The sequence below is a fragment of the Salvelinus sp. IW2-2015 genome, unplaced genomic scaffold (assembly GCF_002910315.2).
Source record: "Salvelinus sp. IW2-2015 unplaced genomic scaffold, ASM291031v2 Un_scaffold2619, whole genome shotgun sequence".
Lineage (NCBI taxonomy): Eukaryota > Metazoa > Chordata > Actinopteri > Salmoniformes > Salmonidae > Salvelinus > Salvelinus sp. IW2-2015.
In genome coordinates this window covers 16,860-44,298 of record NW_019943927.1, presented here as the reverse complement: position 1 = coordinate 44,298, position 27,439 = coordinate 16,860, and the positions used below count along the sequence as shown (strand labels likewise).

The window sequence follows — 27,439 nt, the reverse complement described above, 5'->3', positions numbered from 1 at the left end:
TGTGTGGTGTAGTTTGGATAACTTCCTCGTACCCCAAGCGACACTCGGCGGTTTCACCACCAGTCGGCGTATGGTCATTACAGCCACACTGTATACACCAAATGTTTGATGCACAGATGAGGCACTGTTTCGCTTTGCTTCTTAATATAAGTCCAGTAGACTTACTTGACAATTACCTTATTACGTTCTGATTGTTTCTTACAACTGCAAACATGCTGTCATTCATGTCTTTATTCTGAAGTTGAATTAACAGTATTAAAACAATCAGATTCAAGAAAAGACCCATTTTAAATCACCTCAGAAGTCAATACTGCGATGATTGCACCCGTAGGGACGCAACCAGCGGGTTCACGCACTTAAGCAAATTTTATACCAGCCAGATATACTAATTTAATTTTTTTTCTTAAATACCTGTATATTATTCCATTTGGCCATACTTATTGATTTTTGGTGCCCCGAGCCTATGCCGACCCTTCTTTCGAGATTCAAAGACTTATTTGTCAATGTAAATGGAACAGAAGGTCAGTGGATTCTAAGGGCGCTAGGTTCCGGGTAGGCGTCCGTGTTACTTGTTTTGACGTGGTGGGAGTTACGGGGTTGCGGCAAGGCCTCCTCGCGTGTCGGTCTTCGCGCTTCCTCGTCTCTCCACTTGGCCCTGCCGTTATGTCTCCCCAGCAAGATCTCTGGTCTCTGTCTTAGACACCACGGCCTTGGTGGCAGATAGCGCTGAGTACCCGCGCCACCCGTTACGCGCAGCCTACGGACTCACGGGCTTCAGCCTCATCCCGACTGGGTCGTCAAGCACACAGAAATGTGTAGGCCAGGTGTATAAGACCCACGTCATATTATAACTGCGGTACACCACATGACACCTCAGGTTGTATCAGTCTTACCTGCGGCCGCAGCGTTTTTCTCTTGAGGTGTGTCCTGTTAGTTGGGCTTTGACCACCTTGGCTGTTCTTTCCCTTTTTGCTTTGTTAGCTTTCGTAGTCGCGTTTCCCTCATCCTCGTCATCTTTCCTTCTCCAAAGTCTATGGTGCTTTCATCACCTGCCAAAGTTCGAATCTGCGACCAAACAGAAAAACATTAAGACCAGATAGCCGTCACACAAACTCTGGCCATTGCCTGGGCCGGGGGCCGCCCCCTTTTTTGTTTGCCATAGCCCTGGTAGTGCCGCCTCGCCGTCCTTGATAGTGTGTCTCTTCATTAGCGGCCGGTAAATCACTGCTGAAAAGAGGAAAGGGATGGGAAGAGGGGAACGGGAGGTGGAGGGACAATTGTTCTACTGTTTGATTCATATTAATTAGGCGAACTTTCCGTTTTAAAAGTTTTCAAGACATGAGGCCAAGTTCGGACTAGTCATGTCGAGCACTCTCCCTGCTTTGTAGAATGAACGATTTGCATTTCTAGTGATCTATTTCATTAGGCGCCTGTGCAGTTCAAACAATGAAGGCGAGCGATTGGGCGGTAGAGACAATTTTAGGGCGGGTAGAGACAATAGGGCGGTAGATACACGGGCGGTAGAGACACGGGCAGTAGAGTACCGGGGGTAGAGACACGGGCGGGTGAGGAGACACGGAGGCGGTAGAGAACCACGGGCCGGTCGCTACAACGGGCGGGCTCACTGACGTTCCTGTCCCGCCTCCGGTACCACCAATTTGAGTGCGCTGCTGGTTGGGACTGCAGTCAATGCATCCAAGGAGGAGAGGATTGATGCTTGGTGTTTTTAAATTGCAACCCGCCCCAATCCTGGCATTAATAGTATGTAATGTTTAACAGTGGTAATGTGTGATCAGCTTACTAGCCCATTATTAATCAAATATTTGCCAGCATTTGCTAAAATGGACTACAAAAGATCTTCGGGATTCCCAGGCCAAACCCTAATATGTATTGAATTGATCAGAAAACATGGTTAACTGAAAAAAAAAGTGGATTTCTGAGTTACTATTGATTGGTCTTAGAGTAACTCGTGCACTGATAGAACGGGCCGGCGGATGGTGTTGCATCCTATTACCACCCCCCCGCCCCAAAAAAATCACTTCCTCGTGTTCTCTTAACTCTTCTTTATGGTCTGCAGGGGCTGTAGAGACACGGGGCGTAGGAGAGGACACGGGGCGGTAGAGACACGGGGCGGTAGGGACACGGGGCGGTAGGGACATGGGGCACGGTAGGGCTGGCGTGAACATAGGGCGGTAGGGACATTGGGCGGTAGGGACATGGGGCGGTGAGACATGGGCGGTAAGGCAAATGCCAGATGGGACCTGGATTTTAGCCCATGATGCCAGTCCCGTCAGAATTATATTTTTTGAGCTAGTATTTTCTATTTGTATTTATTATGGATCCCCTTAGCTGTTGCCAAAGCAGCAGCTCCTCTTCGGGGTCCAGCAAAATGAAGGCAGTTTATACCATTTAAAACATTACAATATATTCCAGATTTCACAACACACTGTGTTCCCTCAGGCCCTACTCCACCACTACCACATATCTACATACTAAATCCATGTGTATGTGTAGTGCGTATGTTATTCGTGTGTGTGTTGTCTGTCTGTCCCAAGTTTGTGTTAGTTACAGTCCCCGCTGTTCCATAAGGTGTTTTTTTCATCTGTTTTTTAAATCTAATTTTACTGCTTGCGTCAGTTACTTGATGTGGAATAGAGTTCCATGTAGTCATGGCTCTATGTAGTACTGTGTGCCTCCCATAGTCTGTTCTGGACTTGGGGACTGTGAAGAGACCTCTTGTGGCATGTCTTGTGGGGTATGCATGGGTGTCGGAGCTGTGTGCCAGTAGTTTAGACAGACAGCTCGATGCATTCAACATGTCAATACCTCTCATAAATAAAAGTATTGAGGAAGTCAATCTCTCTTCCACTTTCAGCCAGGAGAGATTGACATGCATATTAAAATTAGCTCTCTGTGTACATCCAAGGGCCAGCCGTGTTGCCCTGTTCTGAGCCAAAGTCCTTTTTTGTAATGGGGCCCTAAAGGAAAAAGTGTGAGAAATTCCCGGGCTGATGTCTGGTCCCAGTCCATCCCTGTCCTTTGATCACCATTAATCTTCTATTCWTCTTCTCTTCCGTCCTCTGATCACATGCCAATTCTCTTCACACATGACATGTGCTCATTTGTCCCTCAGTCCTGTTGAGCACATTCCATGTGACACATTCAACGTGATCTCTATGCTAACTGAATCACATCAGAGATGTGGATCTCGAAGCACTTACCTACGGAATCGCTGACGGCTGAAAGCTGCCCATTCTTTTTGGTGCACACGTACTTCCCATTGCTTGCCTTCAGTGCTACACTGCGGCCGAGCCATTCAATGTCAAACATTGTGTTGGCCTCCCTGTGGTTGTCCYGATAAGGGGATGAAAGAGAAGAATGAAAAGAGGGMGGGTTAAGTTGAAAATAATTTCATGGAAGGTTGTTTAAATCTAGTATAATTGTTTAAAGCAAAGTGTTTTGATGAATGCCCTCATAAGCGACATTACAGAAAACGGTTCATATCCTCTGGTCGCAGGTCTGTTTAGTAGAGGTGTTTCCCTGTCCATTCTTCAGGCACCCTAAACTGTGGCACATTTTTGTTCTATTCCAGAACAAGAACACTAAGGTTAAATTCATTTGGTTTAGTCGTTGACAAGTTCAATCAGGTGTGCTTGTTCTGACAAAACAACATCTGAATGTTCAACAGATAATGTTAGCATGTCAGCAAGAATGTCCAAAAGAATGAATTGGGAAGCCGTCTGTAGCCAACTGTGGTGTGCATTCTCATGGCAAACTAGTGAGTGTAAAATAGATCTACTTACACCTCCGTGGCTGTGGACTGGATCCCTCCGTGGGAGACCAGTGTCCAGTAGTTACCGCCGTTGGTCCTAAACATGCACTTCTTGCTCTCCTTATCAATCTCCATCTGGAAGGTCTCCATGTCTGTCTCCACATCCTGGTTGGCTGAGATGCTCACACCTATGATACAACACAACAAACTTRATTGTACAGAGGCAACAACAAAACTTCATTGCTCCATTATACAGAGACAACAAATAAAACTTTATTGATCCATTAAACAGAGACAACAAAACGTTATTTATCCATTATACAGAGACCAACAAAAACGTTATTTATCCATTATACAGAGACAACAAAACGTTATTATCCATTATACAGAGACAACAAAACGTTATTTATCCATATACAGAGACAACAAAACGTTATTTTATCCATTATACAGAGACAACAAAACGTTATTTATCCATTATACAGAGACAACAAAACGATTTATCCATATACAGAGACAAACAAACGTTATTTATCCATTATACAGAGACAACAAACGTTATTTATCCATTATACAGAGACACAAAACGTTATTTATCCATTATACAGAGACAACAAAACGTTATTTATCCATTATACAGAGACAACAAAACGTATTTATCCATTATACAGGAACAACAAACGTTATTTATCCATTATACAGAGACAACAAAACGTTATTATCCATTATACAGAGACAACAAAACGTTATTTATCCATTATACAGAGACAACAAAACGTTATTATCCATTATACAGAGACAACAAAACGTTATTTATCCATTATACAGAGACAACCAAAACGTTATTTATCCATTATACAGAGACAACAAAACGTTATTTATCCATTATACAGAGACAACAAAACGTTATTTATCCATTATACAGAGAACAAAAGTTATTTATCCATTAACAGAGACAACAAACGTTATTTATCCATTATACAGAGACAACAAAACGTTATTTATCCATTATACAGAGACAACAAAACGTTATTTATCCATTATACAGAGACAACAAAACGTTATTTATCCATTATACAGAGACAACAAAACGTTATTTATCCATTATACAGAGACAACAAAACGTTATTTATCCATTATACAGAGACAACAAAACGTTATTTATCCATTATACAGAGACAACAAAACGTTATTTATCCATTATACAGAGACAACAAAACGTTATTTATCCATTATACAGAGACAACAAAAACGATTTATCCATTATACAGAGACAACAAACGTTATTTATCCATATACAGAGACAACAAAAACGTTATTTATCCATTATACAGAGACAACAAACGTTATTTATCCATTATACAGAGACACAAAACGTTATTTATCCATTATACAGAGACAACAAACGTTATTTATCCATATTACAAGAAAACAAAAACGTTATTTATCCATTATACAGAGACAAAAAACGTTATTTATCCATTATACAGAGACAACACAAACCTTATTTATCCATTATACAGAGACAACACACGTTATTTATCCATTATACAGAGACAACAAAACGTTATTTATCCATTATACAGAGACAACAAAACGTTATTTATCCATTATACAGAGACAACAACAAAAGGGAAATAAAAGAGAAAAAGACAGTTGAGAATAGAATGCCATGGCTCGGAGTCGAAGGGCATTACAATGACGATGATTACAAGCTCTTCTCACAAGCCATTTACACTCAAAGGTGATTTGCAGGAGAACCATGGACACAGCAGTGATGTGACAGCTCATTAAAGAACTGTCTGTCTCTCGTCTCTTCTCCTCTAGTGTTACACAGCTCAGGGACTCACAGCACAAAACCTGGTCAGAAGACAGTGCTATTCTTATATCCCTGGCCTTGTCTAAATGGGCTGTGTGGTTAAGGTGAGGTACGCTGGATCATGRCGTGTAGGCCYAAGCTTTAGACATCCTATTCATTTAGGATGATGAGTTCTTCCTTATAGAGCTTCTCTGAAAGCTGACTATTCGAGAGTATATCTCTCTCTTTTTAAGGAGTAGGTCACCGAGCTCCACCGACCTAGATTGGATATAAAGGATCAGAAAAAACAGGGTAGGTTCACACACAAAGTCAACAGATTTATGATCCTTTTCATTTTGTGATTTTAATGTATTTCTTTTTTCAATCTCTTGCACTTCTGTATCATCCAAACCCAAATATGAGCTCCTTACAATCATCCACATTTCCTCCCTTGATACAAGCCCACATCTTTTTATCACTTCCACTCATAAATGCACTCTGCTCCTTTATAGTGCAGGACTGTTAAACAGTGTAATAGTCCTGGTCTTCGATGTGTAACTCTGCAAGTAAACCCTCATGTTGTGAGCAGGGGGGATATTACAGTATGCAAACACCACTACTGCAGCTGTCTCTTATACACATTAAACCCTCATGTTGTGAGCAGGGGGGATATTACAGTATGCAAACACCACTACTGCAGGACTGTGAGCTCATAAAACACACAGTACCTAAATAAAAAATGACGAGGACATAAACACATTGKACCAACAATTTGAATGTGAATTACCGAGGCATAGCCGCTGCAACCTTGTCTCAGAGGAAAACGTATTAAATTTGACCAAAATCCGTGCKGCTCCATTTAGAATGATAGGTTACTTTACATTGGCCTACAATGTAATAGCGGCCATACAATATAACATAATACGAATTGTAGGACGTATAGTATTCTACGTCTTGATCGTACCAGTTTTCTTTAACCCGTTTAGTACAGTATGATATATTATCTTCAACTGCTGTAGTATGATATGCTACGTTAGGGGTTAAGGTTAGAAGTTGGGTTATAGGGTTAAGGTTAGGGTTAGCTAACATGCTAAGTAGTTACAAAGTAGCTAAAATGTTGTAAGTAGTTGCAAAGTTGCTAATRAGCTAAAATGCTAAAGTTGTCTGTGATAAGATTCAAACACACAACATTATGAGTTGCTAGATGTTGGTGTATTACACCCACCCWTRCACCCCAACCAATCACCCTCCTTTCGTTTTTGCCTTAAGTAACCTACTGTCATCCCAAACGTATCATACTAATAGGAGTGTATCGGATTTACATGGGCCAATGTAATGTAACCTAACGTAAAGCAACATATCATACTAAATGGAGTGGCACAGATTTTAGTCAAATACAGTCAATTCAGAAAGTATTCAGGTCCCCTGACTTTTTCAAACATTGTTACATTACAGCCTTCTAAAATTGATTAAATATTTTTTTCTCTGATCAATCTACACACAATACCCCCTAATGACAAAGCAAAAACAGGTTGTAGACCTTTTTGCAAATGTATAACGAAAAAAATACAGAAATGACATTTGTATAAGTATTCAGACCCTTTACTCAGTACTTTGTTGAAGCACCTTTGGCAGAGATTACAGCCTTGAGTCTTCTTGGGTATGATAATACAAGCTTGGCCCACCTGTATTTTGGGAGTTTGTCCCATTCTTCTCTGCAGATCCTCTCAAACTCTGTCAGGATGGATGGGGAGCGTTGCTGCAGTTATTTTCAGGTCTCCAGAGATGTTCGATCAGGTTCAAGTCCAGGCTCTGGCTGGGCCACTCCAAGACATTCAGAGACTTGTCCCGAAGCCACGCCTGCGTTGTCTTGACTGTGTGCTTAGGGTTGTGGACCTGTTTGAAGGTGAACCTTCACCCCAGTCTGACGTCCTGAGCGCTATGGAGCAGGTTTTCATCAAGGATCTTTCTGTACCTTGCGCCGTTCATAGTCTCCCAGTCCCTGCCGCTGAAAAACATCCCCACAGCATGATGCTACCACCACCATGCTTCACTTTAGGGATTGTGCAAGGTTTCCTTCAGACGTGACGCTTGGTATTCAGTCCAAAGAGTTCAATCTTGGTTTCATCAGACCAGAAAATCTTGCTTCTCATGGTCTGAGTCCTTCAGGTGCCTTTTGGCAAACTCCAAGCGGGCTGTCATGTGCCTTTTACTGAGGAGTGGCTACCGACTGGCCACTCTACCATAAAGGCCTGATTGGTGGAGAGCTGCAAAGATGGTTGTCCTTCTAGAAGGTTCTCCCATCTCCACAGAGGAACTCCGGAGCTCTGTCAGAGTGGACCATCAGGTTCCTGGTCACCTCAATGACCGAGGCCCTTCTCCCTGATTGCCAGTTTGGCCAGGCGGCCAGCTCTAGGAAGAGTCTTGTGGTGCCAAACTTCTTCCATTTAAGAATGATTGAGGCCACTGTGTTATTGGGGACCTTCAATGCTGCAGACATTTTTTGGTACCCTTCCCCAGATCTGTCCCTCGACACAATCCTGTCTTGGCGCTCTATGGACAATTCCTTCGACCTCATGGCTTGGTTTTTGCTCTGACATGCACTGTCAACTGTGGGACCTTATATAGACAGGTGTGTGCCTTTCCAAATCATGTCCAATCAGTTGAATATATCACAGGTGGACTCCAATCAAGTTGTAGAAACATCTCAGGGTATGAATGGTAACAGGATGCACCTGAGCTCAATTTTGAGGCTCATAGCAAAGTTCTGAATACTTAAGTAAATAAGGTGTCAAATATTGTTGTTTCATACATTTGCCAAAATTTCTAAAAACCTGTTTCCACTTGCCATTATCGGTTATTGTGTGTAGATTGATTAGGACATTTTTTATTTAACCCATTTAATAAGTTTTTTAATTTTTAATTTAACCTTTATTTAACTAGGCAACTCAGTTAAGAACAAATTCTTATTACAATGACGACCTACCCCGGGCTAAACCCTAACCCGGACGATGTTGGGCCAATTGTGCGCCGCCCTATGGAACTCCCAATCATGGCTGGTTGTGATACAGCCTGGAATCAAACCAGGGTCTGTAGTGACACCTCTAGCACTGAGATGCAGTGCCTTAGAAGGCTGCGCCACTTGGGAGCCCCACTGGTTGTAATAAGGTTGTAACGTAATAAAATGTGGGAAAAGTATAGGGTTATGAATACTTTCCGAATGCACTGATAATACGTTTTGCTCTGAGACCAGGCTGGATCACTATAGAGTTCAGCTGTTATCGTGTGTTATTGGTTTGGGATCAGCTGTATAGTGTGTTATGGTTTTGGGTTCAGCTGTATCGTGTGTTATTGGTTTTGGGTTCAGCTGTATCGTGTTTTATTGGTTTTGGGTTCAGCTGTATCGTGTGTTATTGGTTTTGGGTTCAGCTGTATCGTGTGTTATTGGTTTTGGGTTCAGCTGTATCGTGTGTTATTGGTTTTGGGTCAGCTGTATAATGTGTTATTGTTTTGGGTTCAGCTGTATCGTGTGTTATTGGTTTTGGGTTCAGCTGTATCGTGTGTTATTGGTTTTGGGTTCAGCTGTATAATGTGTTTTTGGTTTTGGTTCAGCTGTATCGTGTGTTATTGGTTTTGGGTTCAGCTGTATAATGTGTTATTGGTTTTGGGATCAGCTGTATATGTGTTATTGGTTTTGGGATCAGCTGTATCGTTGTTATTGGTTTGTTGGTTCAGCTGTATCGTGTGTTATTTGGTTTTGGGTTCAGCTGTATTAGTGTGTTATTGGTTTTGAGTTCAGCTGTATCGTGTTTATTGGTTTTGGGTTCAGCTGTATCGTGTGTTATTAGTTTTGGGTTCAGCTGTATCGTGTGTTATTAGTTTTGGGTTCAGCTGTATCGTGTATTATTGGTTTTGGTTCAGCTGTATAATATGTTATTGTTTTGGGTTCAGCTGTATCGTGTGTTATTGATTTGGTACATGAAAAGGGGCAGGAGTTTTCCTGACTACGTGACCTGGCCAGGAAAAACTCTGTTTCTATGTATAGCCTAAAACTCTGGGCCATAGATAAAGCCTAAAACTCTGGGCCATAGCCATAGCCTAAAACTCTGGGCCATAGATAAAGCCTAAAACTCTGGGCCATAGATATAGCCTAAAACTCTGGGCCATAGCTATCTAAAACTCTGGGCCCTAGGTATAGCCTAAAACTAGGACCAGGAGTTATCTTCTAATTAGGTACTGTGGACAGGAAAAACTCCTGGCCTCTATACACAGCATGCGTTTCCTCCTGATTTGGGATCTCCCTGAGGTTTGAACGTCCAAAGAGGAAGTCCCCGGAGGTGAGAGGACCAGGGTGGTGTTCATTAGGCACTAAACGGGATAAAACTGAATGAAACATTGCATTGCATGCCCTAATGAACACGACCATAGGAGAGGTGGTATGAGAGTTGACCTTGGCACCGCCTTGCCCCAAGGTATCCCGCTGCTCGGATGAGCCTGTCATTTGCACGTCCTGTCTTATCCTGCCAGTTTATCTCGCACAGCAGATTACACGTGTTCCGAGGTGACCGCAAGTTGTGGCACTTACATTGTGATAAAAAAAATGATTCAATTAACATGTCTGGTTGTGTTGTGACAGACGAAGCAGTGCACATGCGGGATTAGGTTCTGGGTGCCAAGATGACATGTTGGGTAACACATGTACTGTAGGCCTATGTACAGCACCTTCAGAAATTATTCCCACCCCTCAACATATCCRACKATTTGTTATGTTACAGCCTGAATTTGAAATGCATTAAACATTTTCTCACCCATCTACACACAATACCCCATAATGACTAAGTGAAAACATGTTTTTGACATTTTTGCAAATTTATTGAAAATGAAATACAGAAATATCTAATTTACATAAGTATTCAAACCCCTGAGTCAATTCATTGTAGAAGCATCTTTGGCAGCGATTACAGCTGTGAGGCTTTCTGGGTAAGTCTCTAAGTGCTTTCCACACCTGGATTGTGCACCATTTTGTATTTATTTATTTATTTCACCTTTACTTAACCAGGTTGAGAACAGTTGAGAACAAGTTCTCATTTACAACTGCAACCTGGCCAAGATAAAGCATAACAGTACGACAAAAACAACAACACAGAGTTACACATAAACAAATGTACAGTCAATAACACAACATAAAATAAACATTGAAAGATCTATGTACAGTGCAAATGTAGAAGAGTAGGAAGGTAGGCAATAAATAGGCCATATAGGTAAAATAATTACAATTTAGCATTAATACTGGAGTGATAGATGTGCAGATGATGATGTGCAAGTAGAGATACTGAGGTGCAAAAGAGCAAGAGGGTAAGTAATAATATGGGGATGAGGTAGTTGGTTGTGTGTGCTACTTACAGACTGGCTGTGTACAGGTGCAGTGATCGGTTAGCTGATCTGACAGCTGATGCTTAAAGTTAGAGAGGGAGATGTAAGACTCCAGCTTCAGAGATTTTTGCAATTCGTTCCAGTCTTGGCAGCAGAGAACTGGAAGGAGAGGCGGCCAAAGGAAGTGTTGGTTTGGGGATGACCAGTGCAATATACCTGCTGGAGCGCGTGCTACGGGTGGGTGTTGCTATGGTGACCAGTGAGCTGAGATAAGGCAGGGCTTTACCTAGCAAGTATAGATGACCTGGAGCCAGTGGGTTTGGCGACGGATATGTAGTGAGGGCCAGCCAACGAGAGCATAGAGGTCGCAGTGGTGGGTAGTGTATGGGGCTTTGGTGATAAAACGGATGGAACTGCAATAGACTACATCCAGTTTGCTGAGTAGAGTGTTGGAGTCTATTTTGTAAATGACATCGCCGAAGTCAAGGATCGGTAGGATAGTCAGTTTTACGAGGGTATGTTTGGCGGCATGAGTGAAGGAGGCTTTGTTGCGAAATAGGAAGCCGATTCTAGATTTAATTTGGGATTGGAGATGTTTGACGTGAGTCTGGAAGGAGAGTTTACAGTCTAACCAGACACCTAGGTATTTGTAGTTGTCCACATATTCTAGGTCAGAACCGCCCAGGGTAGTGATGCTAGTCGGGCGGGAGGGTGCGGGCAGCGATCGGTTGAAGAGCATGCGCTTAGTTTTACTAGCATTTAAAAGCAGTTGGAGGCCACGGAAGGAGTGTTGTATGGCGTTGAAGCTCGTTTGGAGGTTTGTTAGCACAGTGTCCAAAGAAGGGCGAGAAGTATACAGAATGGTGTAGTCTGCGTAGAGGTGGATCTATGGATCACCAGCAGCAAGAGAGACATCATAGATGTATACAGAATGGTGTAGTCTGCGTAGAGGTGGATCAGAGAATCACCAGCAGCATTACTCTTTTCAAAATTCTTCAAGCTCTGTCAAATTGGTTGTGGGTCATTGCTAGACAACCACTTTCAGGTCTTGCCATAGATTTTTTTGTAGATTTATGTCGAAACTGTAACTCGGCAACTCAGGAACATTCACTGTCTTCTTGGTAAGCAACTCCAGTGTAGATTTGGCCTTGTGTTTTGTGGTATTGTCCTGCTGAAAGGTAAATTCATCTCCTAGTGTCTGGTGGAAAGCACTCTAAGCCAAGTTTTCCTCTAGGATTTTGCCTGTGCTTAGCGCCATTCCGTTTGTTTTTATCCTGAAAAACTCCCCAGTCCTTAACAATTACAAGCATACCCATAACATGATGCAGCCACCACAATGCTTCAAAATATGGAGAGTGATACTCCGTAATGTGTTGTATTGAATTTGCCCCAAATATAACACTTTTGTACTCAGGCAAAAAAAAATATTGCCATATTTTCTTGGCAGTATAACTTTAGTGCCTTGTTGCAAACAGGAWGCATGTTTTGGAATGTTTTTATTCTGTACAGGCGTCCTTCTTTTCACTCTGTCAATTAGGTTAGTATTGTGGAGAAACAATGTTGTTGATCCATCCTCACTTTTCTCTAATCACAGCCATTAAACTCTGTAACTGTTTTAACGTCACCATTAACCTCATGGTGAAATTCCTGAGCGGTTTCCTTCCTCTCTGGCAACTGAGTTAGGAAGGACACCTGTATCTTTGTAAGTGACTGGCGTGTTATTGATACACCATCCAAAGTGTAATTAATACTTCACCTTGCTCAAGGGATATTCATTGTCTTTTTTTATAGATTTTTTACCCATCTACCAATAGTGCGCCTTCTTTGTGAGGCATTGGAAAACCTCCCTGGTCTTTGTGGTTTAATCTATGTTTGAAATGCACTGCTCGACTGAGGGACTTTACGGATAATTGTATGTTATGGAGTACAAGGAATGAGGTAGTCATGTCAAAATCAGTTAAAGCATATTATTGCAGCAAAGAAAGTTGATTCCATTCAATTATTGTGTTGTTCAGGCACATTTTTACTCCTGAAACTTATTTTAGCTTGCAGTACCAAGGGATTTGAGATACTTATGGACTAAGACATTTCAGCGTTTATTTTATTTGTAAACATGTTGAAAAACATAATTCCACTCTTGACATTATGGGTAATTTGTGTGTAGGCCCTGACAAAAAATCTCACTATAATCAATTTAAATTCTGCGTAACACAACACATGTGGAAAAAGTCAATGGGGATGAGTTTTTGACAGGTTTCTGGAGAGGCTCTGTGAGTGTTTGTGTCTCGCGGCTCGCAGTCTTTCAGGTGTTTCCAGAACTCTGTTGGTTCAGGAGTCAGATCTGTAGTGTTTTGCCAGTTCCACGGAGGTTCTTCGGGGTGTTTCAGACCTGGGTTCGATCAGATCTGTCATGTGTTTGTCCCCGCAGGGGTCCTTTAGAGTTTCAGAGCCTGGTTTGAGATCAGATCTGTATGTGTTTGTCCCCGGCAGTCTTCAGGTTTTTCCAGGACGCTGCGTTAGATCAGATCTGTATGCTGTTTTTTCGCCCGCAGGTGTTATCCTTTCAGGTGCTGTTCCAGACTGGTTTCAGATCAGATCTGTATGTGTTTGTCCCCGGGTTTCAAGCGTGATTTCCCAGACTGGGCTTATGATCAGATTGGTTGTATGTGTTGCCATGATGTGTGTCCCGCGGAATGTTACCTTCAGGTGTTTTGCCAGACCTGGGTTCAGATCAGAATCTGTTGTTGAAAGCTTGCTAAGGTGTGCCTTGAGAGTGTGTGGAGTGTGAGTCTGGAGTGTCCAGAGTGGTGTGTACTGCTCTGCTTAAGCGTTTCATGCGAAGGCGTGCGCAGCCCAAAGTGTTGTTGCATAGACTAATGATGATTGGGGAAGTCAGCTCGTGCTTTTTTCTCGCACTGACGCTCTCTCCCGCACTCGCACCCATGAGTGGTGTAGGAGTTCACGTGTAATAGATTTATCTCCCACGTGTGTCACTGTAAGGAAAGCGACAGCTACCTGCAGTAAGTTCTATGAAATGACTCTAAATGAAGACTGAGGAATGTTATTTGGAGAAGACTGCTGAGAGCAATTAACTGTTGGGAATGGGCCATCATCCAAAAAGGCATAGATATTGTGACTGAGGATAAAATATGTTTGAAAGAGGTCAGCAGATTAGGCACAATAGATAACAAGAAGCCCCAATGTACATCCATTAATAGAATGCACTCCGATCTGAAGTCTACATATTAATCGTAACAGTATCATACATTTTCAGCAATGTATTTTTATAATACATGTTTGCAGGATGTAACATATTATAACGAAATGGATTATGTAGTAGCAATTTGATGACTGTATACAAAGAAAACTGAGGACGACTTTGTGGCTCGTTGAGCACCACTTTCAAAACTACTGGCTGAAATGATTACAGGAAGTTGAGAGTTGCATCTTAATGAAGACTAAAGCTGCTTCAAGTATAATATGGTCATTTCAATGTGATTCACGCCCTTACTTCAGATGATTCTCAATTCGTCTAGGAATTGACTTCCATCATACTAGGAGTGTGGTCTTTGCTCTAAAAGTGGTGCACGCTACGAGATGTCTCACTCTGCGGACCATTACAGTGCAATAGTCTATTTACAATCCCGAAAGATGCCATCTGAAATCTTAGGGTAGTTTGAGACGTGAGCGATGGCATCTGATGTACTCGCTTAAGTTGTCCCTCTTAAAGCAGCATGCACAGTAGGGACTCTAGGATATGTCCTGACTCAGCATGCTATAGGACACCGGTTAACGTGTTAACCGGGTTGATCTACTACATCCGGCATGGGGTGACTGAAATAAGGGTGAGTCACTTAAGGTTGTCCCTATACGACTCGCCGTAGAGACTGACAATTAAGGGTTGTCCTATACAACATCCCGTAGGGATGAACATTAGGGTTGTCGACACGAATCGCGTAGGGATGCATTATAGGGTTGTCCTGTAACTCCATAGGGACTGACAATCAAGGTGTTTGTCTATACACATCCCGTAGGGACTGAACATTTAAGGGGTATGTCTACACAATCCGTAGGGACTGCTATTAAGGGTTGTCTTATACCATCATAGGGACTGACAATTAGGGCTTGTCCGTAGTACACATCCGCTAGGGTCTGACATTAGAGGTGTTGTCGCTATACACATTCCCCGTAGGGACTTGATATTATTGAGGGTTGTCCTCTATAGTACGTGCATAGGGCTGACATTAAGGGTTGTCCTATACACATCCCGTAGGGACTGATTAATTAGGGTTGTCCTATACACTCCATAGGGACTGAATTAGGGTGTCTTACATCGTAGGGACTGAATTAAGGTTGTCCTATACACATCCCGTAGGGGCTGACATTTTAGGGTTGTCTAACACACATCCCGTAGGGACTGCATTAAGGGTTGTCGCTATCTCCGTCGGGACGACATTAAGGGTTGTCCTTACACATCGTAGGGACTGACGACGTATAAGCTTGTCCTGTACACATCCCGTAGGGACTGACATTAAGGGTTGTCCTACACCATCCCGTGTTAGGATGACATTGAGTTGTCCTATAACTCGCGGTAGGGACTGAATTAAGGGTTGTCCTATACACATCGTAGGACGCATTAAGGGTTGTCCTACCACATCCCGTAGGGGATGACATTAAGGGTTTGTCCTACCACATCCCAGTTAGGGACTGACTTAAGGGTTGCCTCCTACACCACTCGTAGGGATGACATTAGGTTGTCTACACACATCCGTAGGGATGACACTAAGGGCTTGTCCTACACACATCCCGTAGGGACTTAAGGGTTGTCTATACACATCCGTAGAGACTGACATTAAGGATTGTCCTAACACACATCCCGTAGAGCCTGACATTAAGGGTTGTCCTACACATCCGTAGGGACTGACATTAGGGTTGTCCTACACTCCCGTAGGACTGACATTAAGGGTTGTCCTCACACATTCCGTAGGGACTGACATTAAGGGTTGTCCAACACACATCCCGTAGAGGACTGACATTAAGGGTTGGTCCTATACACATCCGTAGGGACTGACATTAAGGGTTGTCCTATACACATCCCGTAGAGACTGACATTAAGGATTGTCCTCACACATCCCGTAGGGACTGACATTAAGGGTTGTCCTATACACATTCCGTAAGCTACATTAGGGATTGTCCTACACAATCTAGAGACTGACTAAGGTCTATACACATCCCGTGGGACTGACATTAAGGGTTGTGCCTAACACATCCGTAGGGACTGTCCTTGACATGGCCTTGAATGCCCAAGCCAGAGCGCGGACTTGAATCCGATCTAACATTTCTGCAGAGACCTGAAAAGTGACGCTCCATCCAACGTGGACTGAGCTTGAGGGACCTGGAGAGAAGAATGGGACAAACTCGCCAAATACAGGTGTGCCAAGCTTATACCAAGTAATCGTCAGGCGTAATCGCTGTAAAGGTGCTTCCAAAGTCTGAGTAAAGGGTCTGAATACTTCATGTAATTTATTTTTATTTTATACATTTATTTTTATAAATGTGCTAATATTTCAAAAAATCGTCTTTTGCTTTGTCTTATGGGGTATTGTGGTGTAGATTCGATGGAGTAAAAGAGAGGCGTGTGAATGGTTCATGTTGATGAGAGTAAGTGAAAGCGTTTAATCAAATGAATGGTGGGGAAAAGTCAAGGGGGCGTGGCTTTTTCCGAATGCACTGTATATAGCGAGATTGTGTCTGTGCTGGAGTTCAAATTTAGATCCCAGTCGCAGAATATCTCAACTTCTTTCTCTTAAGCCTGTTCACCATAATGCCCATACACACACTCCACCGCGATCCTGCTCATTCGCCTGCTGTAATTCCTCGGTGGTGGCAATGCAATCTGCACAGCAGGGCCCACTAAGCAGCTTTGGGTGCCTGCCTCTTCCTAAAACAATGTCGGGGGAGAGGAGACACCAGTGGTGTATTCATTAGTGCACATTGTAGCAAACGAAATGAGAGTTTCTTAGTGGACAAGTTCAGGTTTAGTCTCTCCAAGTTCTGTCCCGTGTGCTTAAGTCTGTTTTCCTAGTGATATACCAGGCAGGCAAAAACACCTTCTCTCTCAGAAGAGACCAAGCCCAACATTATGGGTTGGGTTGCCATATTGAGCACTTTATGAAAAGACCACTTGTGTGAGATTTTAACAAAGGAGAGGTAGAATGAACTGGGGATAATTAATCTGGTGGTAGCTTTTTTTGTGATCAATATACTATTTATTGCGCTTGATCAATATTTGAGCAGTAGCCTAACTACATTCTTTTTAATCTATTTAAATGTTTTATTTAACTTAATTTACTGACAGTATCAGTTAAGAACAAATGATTATTTACAATGTAGGGCCTACCCCAGCCAACTGCCTGATGTGAGGCTGGGCAAGTGCTTAGACGCTGCCTATTTAATATTTATTTGTTGTTCTGTAAATTCATCTGACTTGTACAATTTAAATCACATTTACTCTGTATTTTTACAAATCGTAGAAATAGCATACCGGGGAGGCCTGTGCAGGGGAGGGAAGAATGCATCTCCTAGTACATTTGGGAGAAATTGTAATGAATAAACCTATATAAATCATCTTGTATCTAGGTACTTGTACGTTATGTCATTGTGAATGTAGCTGTGGCAGGGTGACACCCTACTGAATGACACTTACACGTCTTTGTTTGGAACTTCCTCCAAACCTGTGACCAGACAGCAAAGTCCCTTCAATCTCTTTCTAACCTGTCCTCATGCCTGCTGGCCTGTCTCTAGGTCTGTCAGCAAGGAGATCTCTTTCTACCTGTCCTCCATGGCCTGCTGGCCTGTCTCTAGGTCTGTCAGCTAAGAGAGATCTCTTTCGTAACTGTCCTATGCTGCTGGTTGTCTCTAGGTCTGTCAGCAGAGGCGTCTCTTTCTAACCTGTCTCCATGCCTGCTGTTCTGTCTCTAGGTCTGTCAGCAGAGGCGATCTTTCTAACCTGTCCTCCATGCTTGCTGGCCTGTTTCTAGGTCTGTTCAGCAGAGGAGATCTCTCCACCTTCATTCTCTCAGGGAAAGCCTCTGCGAGAGCTCAATGATGAGTGTAGGTCATGATCAGTCCTGCTATTTCTCCTATTTTAACTGCTCTCTCATCTGCTGTCCAGGCTAATAGATGACTTCCTCTTCCTGCCAATTCAAATCACCTCAAGCCGCCGTGTTACAATTTCAAACCATCCTCACTTCGCTCCCTCTCTCCTCCCTGTCTCCTCTCTCTCTCGTTCTTCTGCTTCCTCCTCCTCAGCGTGCTCGCTCCCTCTCTATCTCGTACTTCGTGCTGCCTGCTCTTTTCGTCTGCGGCCCTGTTCTGCTTCCTCCTCGTTCCTCTCCATCGCTTGTCTCCTGTACCCCGTCTCCTCGGCCTCTCTCACGATCTCCTCTCCTCCCTCTCTCCTGCGTCCTCCTTCCTCCCTGCCTGCCTTCTCATGCTCCTCGTTCGTCGCCTCCTCTCCTCTCTCCTCACTCTGAGCTGCCAAGATAAGCGAGGTAGTTTTCAGGTTTAATAATAAAGAATGCGTTCTGGTGATACCTAAAATGACCATTGATGGGAATTAGTTGGTAGCACCAGCAGGACCCCTCTGCCTCCCTGGAGTCATCAGCCTGCGCTCTCCCTAATCTCTTCTATGGGACACACAGTGGAAATGACAAAGCCCATTACCATGACGACCCGGATGACACACGTAATGGCGCCCAATGGCTGACTGACCATATGCACCGTGCAGAGCGAGGAGACAAGCATGGCTGCCCTTCAGTTGTACCGTACTTGTCACATGGTTTCACAATGTTCTTTCTGAAAATTTCCAGGAGAGTCTCTGACAATCTTTTTGGATCCCCTAATTGATGACTATATTTCTGATTCTCGTTGAGTAAGGAACCTTCCCCTATGTGGGCTAACATTCCTAGTGGGCTGCTACACTGCATGCTTACTGTATTTTGAGATATGTCTCAATGCTCACTCAATTGAGTGAATGGTTTCTGAAAATGACAAATATGACTMAACTGAGCCTACTTGTGATTAGAATTCAATATACTGCCTGCTTTTGACAGACAGACCCACAGGCTTCACTAAGGGAGTAGAGCAGTGGAGGCTGATGAGGGGAGGACAGCTCATAATAKTGTCTGGAATGGAGTCAACGGAATGGTATCAAACACYTGGTTTCTATATGGTTGTTTTTTGTTGAGATGTGAGGAGTCTTTCAACAGCATTAACTTTTCATCTAATTGCTAAGGAGTGTAACTAAAGACAAAYTGAGCTTCAGCACTGAGCTAACTAATGGTGATTCTATTGGACTGCCATGTGCTTGTGATAGAACCAACCAACCTCTACAGGGAAATTATGCAAACATCAACATTTTCCTACTTTCAATTTCTTGACGTCAACTATAGCGCATGAAGTGTGGATTTGCAGGTCAATTACACTGGAGGTGGATCATGCTGAGCATAGTACAATAAGACATTATTTTCTGAACAAAATGGATTTGTACTCTACTCTTCTCAGAGCACTGTGTTTAATGTAATGTCAGGTTTTTAGCAATTAAAAGCATCGAACAAAAAAATAAAATATTTCAAAAGTTCTGCAATTCTAAAGCTCCCTGAGAATGTCACTTGTTTTTCCCCCAATGGGTTCACAGCTGGCCTACCTACTCTATTTTCTCCATCCCATTCTTTCCTCAAAATAGAGCGGCAGAACCTCCCTGGTTAGTCCATTTGCAGACTAAATGGAAAATAGAAGCGTGTAGAGCATTAGTTTGCTCAGTTCTGGGTGGATTCCAAGGAAGTATAGCAAGTCAATTTGATGCAATCTCCTGGAAACCCTACAGTGAGCCTAATGGGGTTCTGCTGACATTATTCCTTTCAATTCCTCTGCAGCAGATGTGCACCTTCAGAGAGGATATTGAATGCAAGACATTTCCAACCCAAAATATTGTCCAAACATCAAATTAGTTCACATTTTTCATCTCAGTAGAGACTATACAAAAACACTTAAATAATGTGCATTATAGCAATAAATATATACATCGGCTGGATAATTACCTTGTTTGACGGAGACAAATCTTTTGTTGGCTGCCTGGAAAATGACTTGTGGGTGGCTCTCCTCTAGATCAAACAGCTCATCCTTMCCAGGCTTGGAGCACCTGCCTGAGCGCAGCGTGCCGGTCGGGCCCATGGGCGTCAGGTACTTCCCATCGCAGTCCTTGAAGGCCAGCTTGCCCGACTTGAGCTCCAGGGTGAAGCTGGTGGTGGGGGTGTTCTCTTTGACCAGCTTCCCGTCGTTGCTGAGGAAGCGGCTGTCGCACGTCTTCAGGAAGTACTTTCCTTCCAGGTAGACCAGGGTGACCAGGGAGTCCGAGCCCCAGGGGATGTTGCTGTCCACCGAGATCTCTCCTTCCCGGGCAAACAGGTGGGCGTAGCGTTTGCGCGCGACGCTGAGCAGGCTAGATTGCGGGTGGAGGGCCAGGTGGACGGCCCACAGCTCGGGCTCCCCGATGGCCTGGGCGAAGCAGGACAGGTAGTCAGCCGAGCCTCCGAAGAAGCGCAGGTATGTCTCCGACTGCAGTGCCCAGCGGCCGTCCGACTGGGCCACGATCAGGAAGCGGCAGCCGGGCGAGTCGGGCTGCTCTGCCCCGCAGCTCACCTTACCATCCTTGTCGGAGGCCAGGTAGCGGCCCAGGTGGCTGCGAAGGAACACTACCTGGGTGTCCTGGTCCTCTTGCTCCAGAGTCCAGATCTGCTTCTTCTTCATGCTGGAGGCCGAGGCGTTCACCTTGAAGCCGAAGGCCTCGGCCGTTAGGTAACGGCTTTCGTGGTTGATGAGGCCAAACTGCAGCTTCAAGGCTTTGTTAATTCCGTTCGTGGGCATCGTCAATCCGTTGTCCATAGACACACACACACACACACACACGCAGAGGTATGGAGTGGAAACCTTTAGGATGAACGAGGGGGAGGGTAGAGGGGGAAGTGTGCCCCTTTCTCTTCTCTCCAGGCGCAAAATTCCCCTGCTTTAACAACCTCCCTCAGTCTAAATGCTTGACTTCCTCTCTCTCTTCCCCCAGAGGGTTTGCACAGGCGCTTGCTCTCTGTTACCTAATCAGCCAGGATTAAAATCAGCAGGACACAGGACCTCAATCCAACGAGCCGCTGACGTCACATACCAGTGCACTAAACCCACCTCTCCTCTTGCCTTCATTCTCTTCTTACAAATACACTTTATCTCACGCTGTTTCGTCTCATCTCCCCCCCTCTTTTATTTCACACTCTCTCTATCACTCACAATGACACTCTCATTTCACAGCCTTGAGTCTCTTCAGGCTGTCTCTCCATCACATAGTTAGGCACATATATACTGGAAACACATCCAGCATGGGGATTACCCCAGCACTGATCTCCTGGTGAGCCACAGCCTAATTGGAAAACGTCCAGTCGAGTAAAGGTGCTCTTCGTCTCCCTCTCTCTCTCTTCAGATTCTCATCTCTTTCCTTTTCCCTGCTCAAACAGGTTTTTATCTGATAGATTGGGTTTTACAGGGACAATGTATTGTACAATAGTCACCATTTGAATCGCTAGATTTCCCTAATTCAAATCAGCTTTCTCTTGTGTACACACAATGTTAACAGGAGGGGATTTGAATATGTCCACAAAGCCCTCTTTCACTTCTTTCCTTTTTTCCTTTTGTTAAAATGAACTGGGAGAGTGTGCCTTGAGTCATACTATGCCTTGAGTTGACTTGATTGATTAACTTGAATGTACAGTACAGTTCCGTAATTTATCAGGTTCAAGAGTGTGAGTCATTTATTGACCAAAGCAGAACGTTGTTTGGTCTAACACCCATAAACCACTGCAGGAGATTCAAGAGAACAAGATTGAAAGTCCTGAACTGAGAGACCTGGGCTGACTGAAGAATGCCATGTGGAAAACATTAAACAAGTTCAGCTGTCATTAGTGCCTTTAACACTAGGAACCATTCAGCACTTTCACTTCAAATACTATTTACTATGAATYATATATTGATCTGTTTCCATCAAACAGCCACTTGATAATATATAAATATCCTTTCTTTAGTTTAACACTGGCTACTAACCTCAGGCCACGCTCCCCTGACAGTCTGCTACTAACCTCAGACCACTCTCCCCTGACAGTCTGCTACTAACCTCAGGCCACGCTCCCCTGACAGTCTGACACGGTCTGCTACTTAACCTCAGGCCAACGTCCCTGACAGTCTACTGACTAACCTCAGACCACTCTCCCCTGACAGGTCTACTACACCTCAGACCACTCTCCCCACCTGACAGTCTACTGCTAACCCCAGTAGGAACCACTCTCCACACTCGACAGTCTACTGTAACCTCAGGACCACTCTCCCCTGACCACGTCTCTACTGCTAACCTTCAGACCACTCTCCCCTGACAGCTTCGCTACTGCTAACCTCAGACCACTCTCCCCTGGACAGATCTACTGCTAACCTCAGACCACTCTCCCCTCGCACAGTCTACTACATAACCTCACGACACACCTCCCCATGACAGTCTACTGCCTAACCACAGACCACTCTCCCCACTAGCGTCTCTACTGCTAACCTCAGACCACATCTCCCCTGACAGTTGCTACTAACCTTCAAGGACAACTCTCCCCTAGACACGTCTGCTTACTTAACCTCCAGACCACTCTCCCCTGGACAGTCTACTGCAACTTCAGGCCACTCTCCCCGCTGACAGTCTACTGCTAACCCCAGACCACTCTCCCCTGACAGTCCTACTGCTAACCTCAGGACCACTTCTCCCCTGACAGTCTACTGCTAAACCTCAGACCCACTCCCCTGACAGTCATACTGCTAACCTTCAGGCCACTCTCCCCTGACAGTCTACTGCTAACCTCAGACCACTCTCCCCTGACAGTCTACTGCTTAACCTCAGACCACTCTCCCCTGACAGGTCTACTGCTAACCTCAGGCCACTCTCCCTGACAGTCTACTGCTAACTCAGACCACTCTCCCCTGACAGTCTACTGCTAACCTCAGACCACTCTCCCCTGACAGTCTACTGCTAAACTCAGACCACTCTCCCCTGACAGTCTATGCTAACCTCAGACCACTCTCCCCTGACAGTCTACTGCTAACCTCAGCCACTCTCCCCTGACAGTCTTACTGCTAACCCTCAGACCAACTCTCCCCTGACAGTCTACTGCTAACCTCAGACCACTCTCCCCTGACGCTCTACCTGCATAACCTCAGACCACTCTCCCCTGACAGTCTACTGCTAACCTCAGACCACTTCTCCCCTGAACAGTCTACTGCTGAACCTCAGGCCACTCTCCCCTGACAGTCTACTGCTAACCCTCAGACCACTCTCCCCTGACAGTCTACTTGCTAACCTCAGACACTCTTCCCTGACAGTCTACTGCTAACTCCAGACCACTCTCCCCTGACAGTCTACTGCTAACCTCAGACCACTCTCCCCTGACAGTCTACTGCTAACCGTCAGACCACTCTCCCCTGACAGTCTACTGCCTAAACCCCAGACCACTCTCCCATGACAGCTACTTGCTAACCCCAGACCACTCTCCCTACAGTCTACTGCTAACCCCAGACCACTCTCCCCTGACAGTCTACTGCTAACCTCAGACCACTCTCCCCTGACAGTTCTACTGCTAACCTCAGACCACTTCTACCCTGACAGGTCTACTGCTAACCTCAGAGACCACTCTCCCCTGACAGTTCTACTGCTAACCTCAGACCACTCTCCCCTGACAGTCTACTGCTAACCTCAAGACCAACTCTCCCCTGACAGTCTACTGGCAACCATCAAGCCACTCTCCCCTGACAGTCTATGCTAACCTCAGACCACTCTCCCCTGACAGTCTACTGCTAACCTCAGACCACTCTCCCCTGACAGTCTACTGCTAACCTCAGAACACTCTCCCCTGACAGTTCTACTGCTAACCTCAGACCACTCTCCCCTGACAGTCTACTGCTAACCTCAGACCACTCTCCCTGACAGTCTTACTGGCTAAACCTCAGACCACTCTCCCCTGACAGTCTACTTGCTTAACCTCAGGACCACTCTCCCCTGACAGTCTACTGCTAACCTCAAGACCCACTCTCCCCTGACAGTCTATGCTAACCTCAGACCCTCCCCCTGACAGTCTACTGCTAACCTCAGGACCACTCTCTCCCCTGACAGGTCTGCTTGCTAACCTCAGACCACTCTCCCTGACCAGTCTGCTGCTAACCTCAGGACCACTCTACCCTGACAGTCTACTGCTAACCTCAGACCACTCTCCCCTGACAGTCTACTGCTAACCTCAGACCACTTCTCCCCTGACAGGTCTTACTGCTAACCCTCAGACCACTCTCCCCTGACAGTCTACTTGCTAACCCTCAACCACTCTCCCCTGACAGGTCTGCTGCTAACCTTCAGACCACTCTCCGCCTGACAGTCTGCTGCTAACCCCCAGACCACTCTCCCCTGACAGTCTACTGCTAACCTCAGACCACTCTCCCCTGACAGTCTGCTGCTAACCCCAGACCACTCTCCCTGACAGTCTGATGCCTAACCAGAAAAACCAAGAGACAGAGACATGACCTGTGACCTTCTCCAGGGCACACAGGACAATCATGGACCTGTGACCCTTCTCCAGGGCACACATTATGATGCACTCTACCTAAGAGCATTATCAATCTCATTTACTTAAGGTTTCCGGTGCCATAACGAGTGTCTTATTCAAAGAAGTGGTGGAAAACACGAAACTGCTGTGTCTGTCAAATGATTGCACCCTTTATAAAGATGAGCAAAAAAAGGACTGTATCAGGTAAATACTGCACAATTCTGAGATACACTACCGTTCAAAAGTTTGGGGTCACTTAGAAATGTCCTTGTTTGTTTTGTGTACATTTAAAATAACATCAAATTGATACAGTGTAGACATTGTTAATGTTGTAAACGACTATTTTAGCTGGAAACGGCTGATTTTTAATGGAATATCTACATAAGCGTACAGAGGCCCATACCGGCAACCATCACTCCTGTGTCCAATGCACGTTGTGTTAGCATTCCAAGTTTTATCATTTTTAAAGACTAATGATCATTAGAAAACCCTTTTTGCAATTATGTTAGCACAGCTGAAAACTGTTGTTCTGATTAAAGAAGAAATAAAACTGGCCTTCTTTAGACTAGTTGAGTATCTGGAGCATTCAGCATTTGTGGTTCGATTGCAGGCTCAAAGATGGCCAGAAAACAAATACATACTCTTTCTGAAACTCGTCAGGTCTAATTTTTGTTCTGAGAAATGAAGGCTATTCCATGCGAAGAAATTGCCAAGAAACTGAAGATCTCATACAACAATGTGTACCAGCTCCCTTCAGCAGAAAACGAGCGCTGGCCTCTAACCGGAATTAGAAAGATGGAGTGGGAGCCGCCGTTTGCCAACTGAGCAAGATGAACCAAGTACATTAGAGTTTCAGTTGAGAAAATCAGGACGCCTCATAAGTCCTCAAACTGGCAGTTAATTTAAATAGTTACCGTAAAACACCATGCTCAACAGTCAACAGTGAAAGGCGACTCTCGGATGCTGCCTTCTAGGCAGATGTTGCAAAGAAAAGCCATATCTGCAGACTGGCCAATAAATAATAGAAAAAGATTACGGATGGGCAATAAGAACATAAGTACATCTGGACAGCATGAACTCTGCCTAAAAGGAATCCATTTTGGTTTAAGTATTACTTGTTTTGACTGATGCCTTTAGCTGAGAGGTTCTAATGCGTTTAATTTTCCCCTTGTTATTTTAAACTTAGGGCAAGTCAGTTACCAGAACAACTTCTGTATTTTCGAAATTACAGCCTTAGATAACAGTCGGGCTTAACTGCCCTTGTTCAATGGACAGAACGACAGATTTACCTTTGTCCAACTCAAGAGATTCATCTTTGCAACCTTTCGTTACTAGTCCAACACTCTCAACACTAGGCGCTACCTGCCGTCTCCGAATTATATAAATAGGCCCTCTTTAATTCTTGTCTGGCTTGCCAATTCCACAAATAAAATGTCATTCTATTTGTATTAAATAGAGTCTCAGAAAGCAACGTCGCTAGGACAACATTATAAGCAAATAGGTCAACTGTATATGATTATAAAGAGTGAGAGGATCCAACATTGTGGTTTTAAAAGATACAAAACATGAATCAACTCAGCGTACAACTGACACCTTGTTTTTAAGCCACTGATTTCTAATCCTTAATTAATATTACGTTGGATCAAACTTTAACAGCTAACATTTCGATTGCAATAATAAATAGATAGTCCGATAGTGGACACATTCTTGTTTTCACTCCTTCGGACAGTCTTAAACCCTTCTGAGATCTGTAGCCATTATTTACTATTTTACCACCTAGGGTTACGATACATAACTATTAACCCATTTCATAAGAGATCCTCCAAAAATTGAAATATTCCAGGCCATTTATATATTTAAACTCCAGTCCGTACTTTATCAAAAAGCCCTTTTCCAAAGTCAGCTATGATAAATCCAGGCCTGGTATCCCGATAATTTCATGTATTTCTATTGTTTCCAGTACTTGTCTTATATTATCTCCATGGTATCAATCCATGTAAAAAAAACCTAGCTGATTAGGATGGAAGTAATATCTGACAAAAACCTTATTTAATCTTATGAGCCCAGCATTTAGCTACAATTTTTGCATTCACAACACCACTGAAGTGCTAAAGAGCCCTCCAATTTTTTAAATGGACCTGGATCTTATATATATAACCCAACTTTTGACTCTATTGACCTAAATTGTAATCTGATTGCATGGGACTCTAAGGCACACTTTAAAGGCGTCTCATACAAGAAGGGAATCTTGCTGTACCTATGTATATGTCGCGAAAACGTTCCGTTCTGATAATACTCTCATGTCCTAGTTAAAAACAAGTTATCATCAGTTTCAGGCTGATTAAATTGGAAATTTCTGATAAGATAACTCATATATGCCAATATGTTGATGGTTCCGACCGCCATTCTGCCTCCTCAATATCAACACTTTTAACTTTTGGTGCCAGAGAGAATGACATAAGCAAAGTATCAAAGACGACTAGCTTGCCATAAGCCTCGCCCATGATATATCTCACCTAGGTCAGGGTATTTTAAAGCCTCCATCTAATATCCACTCAATCTCCAAATATATGGCATGACATTCATGATTTCCATTAAGTGCAGCTGAGTGTGATAGTCTTCGTAGTTGATTTACCTTACGGTCCCGAGAGGTATTTAAACCTGATATTAAAATTCTACCACCACAATAATAGAGTCTAGCGTGTTGCTTGTGAGAGTGATACAATTCTTACATTATATGTATCCAAGAGGTTTGGATCATCACTTATTTCGGACCCGTATAGGTTAATTAAGCCATATCTGTTTATGGTCCAATAAAACAATTTAAAA

General features: G+C 43.9%; 1 protein-coding gene across 1 annotated transcript in view; it reads right to left on the bottom strand.

The window, feature by feature from the left end:
* LOC112074403 (fascin-2) overlaps positions 1-21,047 on the bottom strand; it is a 27,583-nt gene extending 6,536 nt beyond the window's left edge. Inside the window, 3 exon segments of the mRNA XM_024141585.2 lie at positions 3,222-3,343; positions 3,804-3,960; positions 20,045-21,047. Coding sequence (XP_023997353.2) covers positions 3,222-3,343; positions 3,804-3,960; positions 20,045-20,888 — 1,123 coding nt within the window. The 5' untranslated portion in view covers positions 20,889-21,047.
* Between the last annotated feature and the right edge of the window lie 6,392 nt (positions 21,048-27,439).